General features: G+C 39.9%; 1 protein-coding gene across 3 annotated transcripts in view; it reads right to left on the bottom strand.

Moving 5' to 3' along the window:
* ARAP2 (ArfGAP with RhoGAP domain, ankyrin repeat and PH domain 2) overlaps positions 1–15,509 on the bottom strand; it is a 189,704-nt gene that overhangs the window by 74,868 nt on the left and 99,327 nt on the right. For all 3 annotated transcript variants that reach the window (XR_013545518.1, XM_073001120.2, XM_073001122.2), the window contains exons 16-19: positions 10,939–11,083; positions 9,766–9,868; positions 4,782–4,980; positions 3,567–3,630 (exon numbers count right to left, since the gene is read on the bottom strand). Coding sequence is in view for 2 of the 3 variants with exons in the window: in XM_073001120.2 (XP_072857221.2) it covers positions 3,567–3,630; positions 4,782–4,980; positions 9,766–9,868; positions 10,939–11,083 (511 nt within the window). In the remaining variant the exon portion in view is untranslated. The remainder of the gene's footprint in view (positions 1–3,566; positions 3,631–4,781; positions 4,981–9,765; positions 9,869–10,938; positions 11,084–15,509) is intronic.

Here is a 15,509-nt window from a genome sequence, read left to right as displayed (position 1 = left end):
GCAGGTTCTAAACACATCCTAACTAAAAGACTTCCTCAGAGCAGTATTTCTGAATGTCTCTTTCCTCTGCACTAAAGGGAGTTATTAATAATACCACTGTTCCTACTATTACCAGACAAGACGGAGGTCTTGAGGGTGGGTGACCCTTCCATTAGCGGCATAGGTGACTCCCTCTCTTTTGGGGGGACAATCCTTGCCGCAAAGAGTGAGGTCCGCAGGTTAGGGATACATCTGGACCCGGCGCTTCCCATGGAAATCCAGGTGGCGTCCATGGTCCATTCCGCCTATTTCCATCTATGGCAGATTGCTCAGCTGCAACCATATCTTGATGGGGGCCCCCTCACTACTCTAGTCCATGCGCTCGTAATCTCGAGATTAGGCCATTGTAATGCACTCTATGTGGGGCTGCCTTTAAAGTTGACGCGGAAACTTCAGGGGGTCCAGAATGCGGCAGCCAGGCTTCTAAGTGGGGTGAGAAAATATCAGCATATCTCCCCCACTCTGGCTGCCTTGCACTGGTTGCCCATCTGTTTCCACATTGACTTTAAAGTGCTTATGATTACTTATAAAGCCCTAAACGGTTTGGGACCTCAGTATTTGGCAGATTGTCTTCTTCCACCTAGATCTATCCAAATCACCCGTCACAGCCAGCAGGGACGGCTGAGGGGCCTGACGCCAAGGGAGGCCCGGAAGGAAAAAAACAAGAAACTGGGCCTTCTCGGCGGTGGCCCCTCGGCTGTGGAACACTCTTCCAACCAAAATTCAGCTGGCACCCTCGCTGGGTGTTTTCAAAAGCCAGCTAAAAACTTGGCTATTTAAACAGGCCTTCCCTCCAGTCAATTAAGTGATTTCCACTCCTAGCTCTTTCTTTTCTTTCTTCTCCTGGTATGCCATCTTGACAATGTCTTGATTTGTAATCAAGTGCTATAATTGTAATTATAATTGTAATTTTTTTATGATTTTACATATGTTATATTACTGTGTTTTATTTGTAAGCCACCCCAAGTAGACATTGTCTAGAGGGGCGTGGTAAAACTCTAATAAATAAATATTACATCGCTATTACACTGCCAGCAGAATAGAAAGTACAACTGAAAAGTTCACCTTCAAAGCAAGTGTTGGCAATCACCAGTTCCTGTTGCCTCTCCATCTGGTTAACTCCCTCCCTACTTTGGCTCTGAGTCCCTTACCCATCAAAGTAAATGTGATCAAGAAAAAGGTCTCATTCATGGAGATATGTTATTCTCAAACCTAACTAACAAAAAGGCTGAAATGCTTTTTGTTACTTTTGGCTCATTCCATAAAAGGGTCCCCACTGAAAATACACAAGGGCACACACACATGCAGGCTTGGTGAAGCACAGTAAAGGCTGTTTACTTGCCATTCAGAAACTGATTGAAAATTACAAATTTCCTTACATGAAGCAACAGGATATTATCTAACAACCCCTTTTGACCCTGTATGCTGTACTTCCTTATGGTAAGTGGAGCCTTCTTTTCCATGCCAAAGGAAAGGAGAAAAAAAATAAAAGGGTAGCAGAGAAAGAGGGGAGAGAAAAAGGAGGGGATGGAGCAGGGGATATAGCAAGGGGAATGCTGAGAAAACAAAGGCCTGATCCACCTCCAGCATTGGCCCTGCCCTGTTTTTGCCATTAACTCCCATCACTCCTGACAGCTGGACCCTGAAGAGATTTCATCTGAGGACATGGTGCCCTTGTCATTACAATATATATATATATACATATATATATGGAATTATTTGTCCCTGCTTTAAAGGGAAACAGCTAAGCTCACTGGCAGATTACCTGCTTGATATGCAACAGGTGCCTTAGCACTCCTGGTAAAAATGACCTCAAGGACTGGAAAAGAACATCCTTTTTTGCCTACTAAGACAGGACTCAAAATATTAAACTGTGCTGCCACTGATTCAGTTAGACTAGAACATGTTGCTAGATCAATGGCTTAACTAAGTATAAGAAAGAGAACATTCCACATTCTGCAATATTTATTTTGCTCAATTGTCTTTTCCAGTCATGCTTAGTATTTGCTAAGCATTTTTCCTTCTTTATGCTCTATCACATTTATACAGCTGGTTAATGCAAACAGCCTGATCAACAACCATCATAAGCAAAAACTCCCTCACTCAACCTCTGCTGCTTCCCTGCCTTCCATTTGTTGTTAAAATACAGCTTGCAAAGTCCTTGGGCAAGGATGTGCAGGCACACAGATAATTCTATATAAATAATATATTAGAAAGTTAAAAAATAAGAAAGTAAAGAAGCAGAGTTCCATTCAGTCAATCACTCATGCAACTGAGACTGCTCAAGCAGACTTCCCACATATTTATTTAATGGGGGAACAACCACATTACTCTAGTTCTGTTGATGCACTCAACTGCACCTCCTGCAAGAAAAAGTTTAATGTATACAACATATAGGAGCTTTCCTGTCAAAGTGAATAGTGTGGAGTCATAATCACTATAATTTTGAATGGCACTGAATAAAGTTCAACGAATACAGTTTATACTCAGACATACATGCAGTACGTAAACAAAAAGTGTGATGGAGAGACAGAACTAGATTGTGTTGCATGAGTCCCATACAACACTGTCTTGTTATGCATAGTATGCAAAAAGGAGTAAACAAACAGCTACAATTGCACATACACAAATGTCAGGATCATTGTTTGAGTAGGAATACCTACTGAACAGAGTGCTCCCATATGGAAAGCTTAGGACAATTACTCTGTTAAATTACATTTTCCAAAATTCCCCAAAAAGCATGGCTGTGACACTTTCCAAGCCTCACATGCATGCACACATTTCCCCTATTTCTTATCCTTATCCCTTCCTGGTGATTATTGTTCATGTATTTATGTGAAAAGGGCAGGGTGGATAAAAATCAATGATTTTTAAATGAAATTGTTTTAAATTACAAATTAAAATTTAAAAATAGATTTGTTATTTAAATTTTAAAAACCAAAAACCTTATTTTTTAAAAAAAATATAAATCAAATCCACCTTAGAAGAGGGCTTAAGAGTTGACCGGATGAGACTCACATATGAGAGCATTTTACAATCAAATGCTGTCTCACATTTAAATTTTAAAGACAACTTAACTATCCCTCCCTAATTTTGTAACATATTAGGAAGTGAAGATGCATCTCAAAAGACTACCAATCCAGAAGATGTGGAATGTCTATACATTTTACTTGTTTCAATTTGACTGACATTTTACCTGTTTACCTAGACAAATTTCTGATCATTTTCCTGTTAACAGTAGAAGTCAGCCCAGTAGTTAACATATTGTTTTTATGGATGGTATTGATTCTTTCATTGTTTTATTATTTAGCTATTGGATTCACTGTATTTGTTTTATTTCAAACTGCTTTCAGATTTTTTAAAAAAGGAAAGCAGCCTAGAAGTGCTGTGAAGTCAAAATAAATTTAGAAATTGGTATTCTAGGTAGGTTGGATGCTGAAAATGTACCTCCAAACAACTTGATTAGAAAAACAAAAACAAAAACAAAAAAAAATAATAGACATCATCTACGCAAAATTATCCCTTACCTTCCTTTCTCAACCAGAAGGAGAACATCTAATTTTTCTCCATTTTGGACTATGCTGCTGAGAGCTGAAAGATGAACAAAACATCAGTCTACCAAGTGATGTGTAATAGACACATGGCTTTTACAAAACAAAACAACTGTACTGAAAATTATAGGGCAACATGGAAATCTACTTAAAGATGGAACAGGTCACCCTCTTTTAAAAAAGTAACCAAGATAAGACAATGGATGTTTTTCATTACAGAAGTTCCAGTGAAGTCACCAGAAGAATTTAGCTCTTAAGTTATACATAAATCTGCCTTAAATTGGCTATGCTCTCTTTACTTTCTATTTGAAAGTTTGCTCAGATATAAAGGCCAAGCATTTGATATTTTGGAATGCACCAGAGATGGTAAAGTAGAGGAGTGGTATGTGACACACACACACTCTCAAAGTAAAACTGTCCATTAATGCACAGACACAATTCCACCCCAGATCAGCATATCACTAGACAATGACAAATTGGGACATGAACGATGTTATTTTACAAAACTTGTTTGAAAAACAGAAATAAATAATAGATTCTCCACACATCTTCTACTTTGCTGATACTGAAATCATAATATTAAAATAAGACTTGTACTAATGACAGGAAATTACAGCTTGTGAAAGAGAAATTGGAAAGAGAGAGAAAGATGAGAATGAGCCGTCCCCTCAAATAGAAGTCTGTTTAGTGGAGGAATGAAAAGGGAAGGAGAAGGAGGAGTTAACTCTACCAATGTGGGAGGAGGATATAAAAGATCAGAAGAGAAGGGGAGTTTTCAGTATATCCAAGGGAGAGAGAAAGAGAAAAGCAGAGAGAGAGAGAAAAAAAAAGGTGAACAGAGATATGAAAGACAAATTTTCTGATTTGTTTTTAACTTCATGTCCTTCTCTATTCATGAGGCAACAACAGAAGTTGTCTCAGATGGTATACTTGCAAATGACTGCTTTTGGATGAGTTCATCCTTTGCAACATTTGTGTGCGACTCATGGCAATCAAGTGGTGTGTATAACTGGTATAGTATGCACTTCTTTCCCATGTGACAGTTTCTGAGGCAATACTACTTGAGGCAAAAGACCATGTCATTGGCCTTGCCCACATTTTTATTTGTATATTACTGGTCTTAGGTGCAAAAAAAAAAAACCCATAAACTTTAAGAAATAGCACTAACACACAGTGGTTTAAAAATCTTACTTAACTCCTGGAGCCTCCTTAAATGCACTGAATCCTCATGACAATTTTCCAATTCTAGGCAAAAATACAGGTTTGACTTTTCAATAGAAAACCAGCCCTTTTTCCAGGTATCAAGATCATGGCAGTCTTTGTAGTACAGCTGACCAATCGCCTCATAGTCCCTCTCCAGAACAAATTTGGCTGCTGCAGGTACAAAGTGCTATTCCAAACAGAAACAAGGAAAACAAGAATTTTGAAATCAATCAGTCAATCTGAAAATAAATGCCACGTAACTTTTAAAGTTTTAAGTAAATTCAACATTACTTTTCTTCTTTCTCAAAAGGGGCTTATCTATTTTACACAGTGGTTGTCAACCTTTGGCTCCCTAGCAGTTTTCAAGTTCCAGAAGCCCAACTAAGGTTAGCCAATAGTCAGGGATCCTGGGAGCTGGAGGTTCAAAACATGTGGAAGACTAAAGATTGAAAATTACTGATTTAAAGTATCCATATGTTGTATTTCCATCACATCTACATGATTTTCCATGGTTGAACATGGTCAGCAAAACTGAACAAATAAAGGAGTTAAATAAGCATTGTAAAAAAAACAGATGGAGAAAAATAATTTACTGGACCATATTTACCAATACTACACCCCAAATTTCTGGGTGACTTCACTCCATAGATTCTTGTACACATTAAATAGCATGGGAAATGAGATGAAATTCTGTGAGACAATCTAATCCAATAGAAAAACACTGCCCAACATTTAAATTCTGGAATCTATAGAAAGAACTGGATCCTTCAAAAGTTGATTGCCCCTCATATAATGCCATCACGGTGCTCCAAAAGACGAATATGGTTGATACTACTGTCCAATCCCTTCATGGATTGTTGCCCCTTCATGGGTTGCTGCCTTGTCATGGCAAAGGGGCTTGAGTAATTCAGAGAAGTTATGGGCTGTGCCATGCAGGGATACCCAAGACGGACAGGTCATAGTGGAGAGTTCTGACTAAACTGGAGCAGGAACTGGCAAGCCACTCCAGTATCTTTGCCAAGAACACTCCATGAACAGAAACAAAAGGCTAAAAGATACGATGCTGATAGGAGGAGCCCCTCAGGTCGGAAAGTGTCCAACATGCTGTAGAGGCGGAAATTGACCAATTCTATGAAGACTTACAACATCTTCTAGATCTGACACCAAAGAAAGATGTTCTTCTCATTATAGGGGATTGGAATGCTAAAGTAGGGAGTCAGATAAAATGAAGAACAGGTAAGTTTGGCCTTGGGAGTTCAAAACGAAGCAGGGCAAAGGCTAATAGAGTTTTGTCAAGAGAACAAGCTGGTCATCACAAATGCTCTTTTCTAACAACACAAGAGGCGACTCTACACATGGACATCACCAGATGGGCAATACCGAAATCAGATTGATTATGTTTTCTGCAGCCAAAGATGAAGAAGTTCTATATAGTCTGCAAAAACAAGACCTGGAGCTGACTGTGGCTCTGATCATCAGCTTCTCATAGCAAAACTCAAACTTAAACCCACTGGGCTAGTCAGGTATAAACCAAATCCTTTATGAATACACACTGGAAGTGAAGAACAGATTTAAGGAACTAGACTTGGTGGAGAGACTGCCTGAAGAACTATGGATGGAGGCCCGTAACATTGTACAGGAGGCAGCTACAAAAACCATCCCAAAGAAAAGGAAAGACAAGAAAGCAAAATGGCTGTCCAACGAGGCCTTAGAAATAGCAGAGAAGAGAAGGGAAACAAAATGCAAGGGAGATAGGGAAAATTACAGAAAACTGAATGCAGAATTCCAAAGAATAGCAAGAAGAGACAAGAAGGCTTTCTTAAACAAACAGCGCAAAGAAATAGAGGAAAATAATAGAAAGGGAAAAACCAGAGATCTGTTCAAGAAAATTGGAGATATTAAAGGAACATTGTGTGCAAAGATGGGCACGATAAAGGACAAAAATGGGAGGGACCTAACAGAAGCAAAAGACATCAAGAAGAGGTGGCAAGAATACACAGACGAATTATACCAGAAAGTTCTGGATGTCCCGGACAACCCAGATAGTGTGGTTGCTGACCTTGAGCCAGAAATCCTGGAGCGTGATGTCAAGAGGGCCTTACAAAGCATGGCTAACAACAAGGCCAGAGGAGGTGATGGCATTCCAGTTAAACTATTTAAAATCTTAAAAGATGATGCTGTTAAGGTCCGACTCTCAATATGCCAGCAAGTTTGGAAAACTCAGTAGTGGCCAGAGGACTGGAAAAGATCAGTTTACATCTCAATCCCAAAGAAGGGCAGTGGTAAAGAATGCTCCAACTACCGTACAATTGCACTCATTTCATACGCTAGCAAGATTATGCTCAAAATCCTACAAGGTAGGGTTCAGCAGTATGTGGACCAAGAACTCCTAGAAGTACAAGCTGGATTTCAAAGAGGCAGAGGAACTAGAGACCAAATTGCTAACATGCGCTGGATTATGGAGAAAGCCAGAGAGTTCCAGAAAAACATCTACTTCTGCTTCATTGACTACGCGAAAGCCTTTGACTGTGTCGACCACAACAAACTATGGCAAGTTCTTAAAGAAATGGGAGTGCCTGACCACCTTATCTATCTCCTGAGAAATCTGTATGTGGAACAGGAAGCTACAGATAGAACTGGACATGCAACATCTGATTGGTTCAAAATTGGGAAAGGAGTACAACAAGGCTGTATATTGTACCCGGGTTACTTAACTTATATGCAGAATACATCATGCCAAAGGCAGGACTGGATGAATCCCAAGCCGGAATTAAGAAATATCAACAACCTCAGATATCCAGAAGTTTCCACTCTGATGGCAGAAAGTGAAGAGGAATTAAGGAGCCTCTTAATGACGGTGAAAGAGGAAAGTGCAAAAAATGATCTGAAGCTCAACATCAGAAAAACTAAGATCGTGACCACTGGTACCATCACCTCCTGGCAAATAGAAGGGGAAGATATGGAGGCAGTAATAGATTTTATCTTTTTGGGCTCCATGATCACTGCAGATGGTGAAAGCAGCCACAAAATTAAAAGAAGCCTGCTTCTTAGGAGAAAAGCTATGAGAAACCTAGACAGCATGTTAAAATTCAGAGACATCACCTTGCTGACAAAGGTCCGCATAGTCAAACCTATGGTTTTTCCAGTAGTGATATATGGAAGTGAGAGCTGGACCATAAAGAAAGCTGACCACCGAAGAATTGATGCTTTTGAATTGTGGTGCTGGAGAAGACTCTTGAGAGTCCCCTGGACTGCAAGGAGAACAAACTTATCCATTCTGAAGGAAATCAAACCTGAGTGCTCACTGGAAGGACAGATCCTGAAGCTAAGGCTCCAGTACTTTGGCCATTTCATGAGAAGAGAAGACTCCCTGGAATAGACCCTGATGTTGGGAAAGTGTGAAGGTAAGGGCAGAAGGAGATGATAGAGGATGAGATAGCTGGACAGTGTCACCAAAGCTACCAACATGAATTTGACCCAACTCCGGGAGGCAGTGGAAGACAGGAGGGCCTGGCATACTCTGGTCCATGAGGTCACGAAGAGTCAGACATGACTTAACAACTAAACAACAAAACAACACTGTCCAACAGAAATTCAACAGAGCCAGTAGGAATACACTTCATTTTTTCAGCTTTTGGTGTACATGGTCCTCCAGGATAACGCAACTCCCAATTCCCTATTTGGAAATCTAATGAAATCAGTACAAGTGTCCAGAAATATCTGTTTTGATAACTGCCACTATTAAGCAATATAACTTGAATTAATTATGATTCTGGGTTACTTTTAATATTAGCTTTACTTTCAATATAATGTACATTTGCTCGCTTATATCAGCACACACATTTTTTACACACAAATTCTGGTTTACTTATCAAAACTCTTTGTCCAATATTCCATTCTGGTCCACAACATCTCCCATCACCCAAAAGCAGAGGGAAGCAAGAAGGGGGAAGAGTCATTAGCCAAAAATGGGTATCTCATGATTCATTATATAGACCTGGACCGCAACTCACATTGTTGCCTATCATAGGCTATGCTGGCTCAGGCTGATGGGGAATGAAGTTCAATGATATACAGAGGACTGTTATAAAGGAAAGTCAGAAATGAATTTAGAAGCCTCATGGAGCAGTCAAGGAGCCTTGTGGTGCAGTAGTTGAAACTCTTCAATCCCAGGTAGCCAGCTTGAGGTTCACTCAACCTTCCATCATTCCAAGGTCAGTAAATTAAGTACCCAGTTTCTTGGGGGAGGGAGGGGGACAATGTGTAGCCTGCATAATTAAATTGTTGAATACCCAGAGAGTGCTTTAAGTGTTATAGAGTGGTATATAAGCAGGATCCTTTTGGTTTGACCAATGGAGTAAACGACTTAACTTTTTTAAAATGGGAGTGTAGTAGTACAAAACACTGTTAATCTCATGGTCTTCAGAGACCCAAGCAGAGAAAGGCAAGACTGTGTAAGAATATTAGGTCTCCACAAGGGAAACTACTGTCCTATGTGGAGGAGGCCTGTGGGACACAGGAAGGGAGACAGGAAGCCTGGGACACATATGCTTCTGTGCTCAAAAACCTCAGTAGTTTTACAACAGCTTTATTCTTCAGATAAGAAATACTGATGTAAGAGAAAGCTAAGGCATTGATTCTAGCTATAGAAAAAACTCTAATTCCTCTCATGTGTTTTACTAGTACTTTGGAATAGAAAATTATATTCTTAAAGTGAAGAATACAAAATATTCTTTTAAAATAAAAAAGCTTTGCATTTTTATTTATATTCCACTGCATGCCCACTTCAGAAACAATTGTAACAACAGTCATTTTCCCTTAAGAAGCAAAAACGCACTGCAACTGCAACATACTGTTGCATCACTGTCATTAAAAAACCCTCTTTGACTGAAGATCATAAGACAGCATTGCCACATTAAATTTAATGCAAAGGCTCTTGGCTTAACTTGAACTAGTAATTATCAGCATTTACCTTGGCAATTGCCTGAGTCCATTTTCTCTGAATATATGCAGTTTCGGCACCAAAGAGAAATACACGTTCTGACAGTAAGTAGATTTCAAAGGTAAACATAGCTCTAAAACACCAAGGACAAGAACCAATTCAATTTGGTATAAGCTTCATTTAAAAATCCACACACACAACAGGCATTTCAATTCCCTCTCCCTCAAATTCTCTGCATTCATTTCTATTTTGACCAGTCTTTGAAACCAAACAAAAACAATGTAAAAGTTATGCCTACCAAAATGGTTTGCTTACATTATATTGCTTTTAAAACAATATGAAAGTAACTATGCATTTGACAGTCAAATGAGCAGGGAATGCAGGAGAGATGAATCATAGGAGGAGATGTAAGCTAAAAGAAAGAAAAAGGCATAGCTATACAAGGTGAGGGTTAATAGTTCCAAGCAAGAAGAGAAGAAGGGAGAGATCTACAATATTAAAAATATTTATTGACAACTTCCACTAATGGTCGAAGGTCAAAATTATAGCTGAAAAAGATATGTGAACATCACACAGGGAAATTCCATAGCCTGGATGGTACAGTGGTACCTCGCAAGACGATTACCCCGCAAAACGTCTTTTTCACTAGATGTTGACTTTTTGCAATCGCTATAGCGATTTGCAAAATGGTTTTTCCTATGAAGGATTTCGCTGGATGATGATTTGATCCGTGCTTCGCAGACCCTTTTTTTGCAAGACGATGATTTTTACAGCTGATCGGCCGTTCCACAAAATGGCTTCCCTATGGGCGATCTTTGTGGAACAGATGTTTTCGGGACCGATGCTTCGCGAGATAGAGATTTAAAAGCTGATCGGCGCTTTGCAAAATGGCTTCCCTATGGCCGATTTTCGTTGGACGACGACTATTTTCCCCATTGGAATGCATTGAACGGGTTTCAATGCATTCCAATGGGGAAACGCTTTTCGCTAGACAATGTTTTCACAGGAAAGCAATTTCAATGGAACGGATTAACATCGTCTAGCGAGGCACCACTGTACTTTTTAAAAAAACCAACCTACTACTCTCAAAATGGCTATAGGCATAGAGTTATCAATTTCTCGTTTCTTCATGACCAGCAACATTGCTACTTTTCTAAAACAACTATCCCACATGCTTTAAATTTGGAATGAGCCAAAACTTACCCCACGTGTAAGAAAGAATCAGCCTTATGAATGGCAAGACAGACGACTTCATTGAGGTCAAGCATCCCATGTGGAGAAACTGTCTTCTCATTTTCATAGTAGCTCAAAAAGCCACTTTCCAGAGTACACCATTTCTTATTAGAATCTGCATTTAGATTCATGGAAAGAAAGATGCATGAGTTTATAGACCAAAAACAAAAAACAAAAGCTCACAGTGATCCGCAAAAAAAAACAAATAAAATACATAACAAAACCAACCCCTAACCTAGTGAAACACACAAGATCAACAGAATACAAAAGTGTCTTGCAAAATATAAATAAATGTAAATCTCCCATTTTTCTTTGCCAAGAGATTTTGTAGTTCCATTAAATGATCTTCATAAAAAGTCTTATGCAAGTAGCACAACAGGAATTTGACAAGACTAGAACCCATCTACTGATTTTCAGGTTAAAATTTATATTTGGAAAACAGTTTACTTTTAATACTTTAGTCTAACTGTGGGGCGGCTAATGCACTGAATAAATGTTAATTAGAAAAAATATGGGCAAAAATGAGCTTGGGCTCTGCACAGGTTTAAAATCTCTGAAAGATCAGGGATTATATTCATGTGAAGATTCTCCATGTATAGAGATTGCTCTCCTTTTCACAGAATCATAGGATAATGGAGTTGGAAGGGGTTTATACAGCAATCAAGTCTAACCTCTTTCTCAATGAGGGAATCCTGTATATGTGACAGATGGCTCTCTCTGTTCCTCTTAAATGCTTCCAACATTGGACCACTCACTACCTCCCAAGGTATTTGATTCCATTGTCATATTGCTCCAACAGTTACTCCTGATATTAAACCAAAATCTGGCTTCCTGTAACTTGAGCCCATTATTACAAGTTGCTCTGCAGCAAAATTTTGTTGCAGCAGCAATGGCACAGTCCTTCCTTATAGTCTCCTGAGTTCACATGCTGACTGGTTTTAGCATGACGATGGTTTATTGTCGAGCGCAGATAAATGTTGTGGTCCCAACCAAAAGGAGAAAATGTCAAATCTTTACAAGTATGTAGGAAGTACTCCCTATAACCCAAAGATCCTGTCCAAACCAGTTTGCGCTAGACCAGAGGTCCCCAACCCCCCTGGTCCATGGCCTGAGCCTGACCAGGCCGCAGAGACAGACCTCCCCATCCAACCTCGCCCGCACTCCCCCCACACAGCCCTTTTGCACATGTGTGTGTGTATCTGCACCCACATGAGTGCTACCCCAACACTTCACACATGTGCATGAGTGTCCCCTGAGTGCCGTGCCACCCTTTGCGCATGAGCACAAGAGCATCCACAGTAGCGCTGCACTGCTCTTGGTGCACGTGTGCGCCTGCATGAGTGCCCCCTGCTCCTTTGCACATATGCATGAGCACGCACACTCCGCACATGCGCATGAGCGCAGGGGGTGCCCCGCCTTCCCCAGCCAGTCTGCAGGGCTAAAAAATTTGGGGACCGCTGACCTACATGATCCAATGGTTCAAAGGACAGCTAGAAAAATGCTGTACAGTGGTGCCCCGCTTGACGATTACCTTGTTACATGAGGAAATTGCTTAACAACGTGTTTTTTGCGATCGCTTTTGCGATCGCAAAATGATGTTTATATAGGGAAAATTCGCTTTACGATGATCGGTTCCCTGCTTCGGGAACCAATTTTTCGCTTTATGACGATCAGAAAACAGCTGATCGCCGAGTTTCAAAATGGCTGCCTGCTGTTTAAAATGGCTCCCCGCTGTGTTTAGGAAGGCTTTCTCGCAAGACAGGCACCGGAAAATGGCCGCCCTATGGAGGATCTTCGCTGGATGCTGAGGTATTTCGCCCATTGGAATGCATTGAACAGGTTTTCAATGCATTTCAATGGGCTTTTTCATTTCACTTGACAAGGATTTCGTTCTACAGCGATTTTGCTGAAACAGATTATCCTCGTTAAGCGAGGCAACACTTTATTTGATTCTCCGTATATTTTACAACCAGTACACAATTAATTATCTGTTGTACACTTTTTAAAATGCATTCTGTATATTTTAACTATATAATATGTTTGATGAACTGGTTGTACATTTTTAAATTGCATTCTGTATATTTTAGCCATAAATATGTTTTATGAACTGGTCACCTGACCGTAATAAACAAATTCATTCATTCATTATTACAAGTCTTACACTTTGGGATGATAGAGAACATATCATGCCTCTCCTCTGTATGACAATCTTTCAAGTGTTTGAAAAGTCCTTTCATGTTTCCCCTCAGTTTTTTCTGAAGGCTATTAATGCCCAGTTCTTTCTATCTTTCCTCACAGGACTTGGTTTCCAGTCCCCTGATCATCCTTGTGGCCCTCCTCTGAATGTGTTCCAGTTTGTCAGCATCCTTCTTGCAGTGCAATGTCCAGAACCAGACACAATACTCAAGATGAGGCCTAACCAATGCCAAATAGAGAGGAACTAGTACTTCACAGGATTTGGAGATTACACTTCTTCTATTATAGCCTAAAATAGCATCTGCTTTTTTTTTTTTTTGCAGCTGCATTGCACTGTTGGCTAATATTCAGCTTGTAGTCCAAAATAAATCCAATATTCTTCTTATGTATGTATTTATTTATTTATTTATTCTATTTATATCCCACCTATCTGGCCGTTCTTGCATGTGGTATTACTGAGTTCTTCTTGTAACTCTGCATTTGGTTTCTTTTTCCTAAGTGTAGAACTTTGCACTTGACTCTGTAGTAGACATGGTCTAGAGGGGCGGGGTATAAATCCAATAAATAAAATAAAATAAAATAAAATGTATTATGTTTTTAGTAATGTTTCTGTCTTTCAGATTCTGTAACCAACGGTGTATTCACCAGACGGTTGTTCTATCTAGCCCGCACCTAGTTAGCTTGCTAATCAGGATATCATGGGGCACTTTGCAAACCCTTTGCTAAAGTAAAGATATATTTCATCTACAGCATTCCCACCATCTACCAGGAGATACCCACACACACCCAAAAAGAGATAATATTAATCTGGCACGCTTTGTTCTTTACAAATTCCATGTTGGCTTCTGATTATAACTGTATTGTTTTCAAGTGCTTGTAATATGCTCCAGATTTTGCCTGGGACTGATGTCAGACTGAATGGTCTATAGTTCCCAGATTCCCCCTCCCTTTTACTTGCCCTTTTTGAAGCCGGAGGCAATATTAGCTTTCCTCCAATCACCTGACACTTCACCTATCCTTCACAACTTCAAGAAAATAATAGAGTGTGGTTCAGCCCATTTCCTTTAATCTTCCTGGGTTCAGTTAGTCAGACCCTAGAGATCTGAAGTCATTCAAAGTAATAGGGCATTCCTTGATTATTGTGTATCAATCTCAAGCTGCAATCTTTGCTCCTCCACTTGTACTTCACATTTGTCTGGAGTGTCATACACTGTCTTTTCAGGAATTAGTGAGCTAAAGTAAGAAATGAGCATTTCTGCCTTCTCTTTGTCATCTATCATTTTTTCATTTCCTCTGAGTAGCAGACTTACTATCCTTTTTCTCTGTCTTTTGATACACATGAACTGGAATAATACATTTTTGTTGCTTTCAGAATATCTTGTTAACCTCAGCTCATTCTCAGGTTCTGGCTTCCTAATGCTATTTCTGCTATTCTTTGCCACCTGTTCTTTGTTACCTGTCCTTTGCGGCCTGGCTCTCCTGTGACTTCCTATATGTATCCTTTTTTATTTTCTGGTCCTCTCTGAGCTACAACCTTTTTTCCTTGTTGGCATTGTTTGTAGTTGTGTTGTCTTCTTCTTCTTCTTGGCATTGCCATGGCAGGTATCAGGAACAGCAAATCGATTGACAGCCTAGCCTTATCTTATATCCAGGATCATTACCTAGGTACTAGTCTACCATGGTGTTACCCATTCAGTCAACTTAGGATTTTACTAACCCATTCCAATTATAGGTAAAGAGCACAATATAGTGCTCAAAATAAAATATTGTCCACTTTTTCTGCCACTTCTTTCAGCAATTTCAAATATGAGATTTATACTCTGGTCAGATATATGACCACAAGACCCATGCGTAATTACTTCAGATGGTTCCACCCTGATCTTATCATAATTTGTAGAAGGCTTAAAAAAACAGGTCTTAAATCTGTCCTGTCCACATGCAGATAATTATCCTGATTGAAAAAAAGGTAAATGCAGGGTAAGGTGATGATCCAAGTAGGCCAAATTCCATAATCAACTATGCACTCTTTTGGAAACAAGAATATGAGTAACACACATGGTGGTTTTTGATGTAACTACTGTAATGACAAGACAGACGTTCTGAGGGTGGGGGCCCCCGTGGTTGGTGGCTTGGTTGACTCTTGTTCGGGGGCGTGACCCTTGCCACAAAGAGTGCGGTTCACAGCTTGGGGATACATCTGGACCTGATGCTCACCATGGAAATGCAGGTGGCGTCAGTAGTCCGCACCACTTTTTCCCATCTCTGGTGGATAACCCGGCTGCGACCCTATCTCGACACGGGGCGCTCACTACCTTGGTGCATACGCTCATAATCTCAAGATTAGA

This window comes from Pogona vitticeps, chromosome 5, assembly GCF_051106095.1.
Source record: "Pogona vitticeps strain Pit_001003342236 chromosome 5, PviZW2.1, whole genome shotgun sequence".
NCBI lineage: Eukaryota > Metazoa > Chordata > Lepidosauria > Squamata > Agamidae > Pogona > Pogona vitticeps.
The sequence above is the reverse complement of the archived record's forward strand: the minus strand, read 5'-3'. Positions and strand labels throughout refer to the sequence as shown.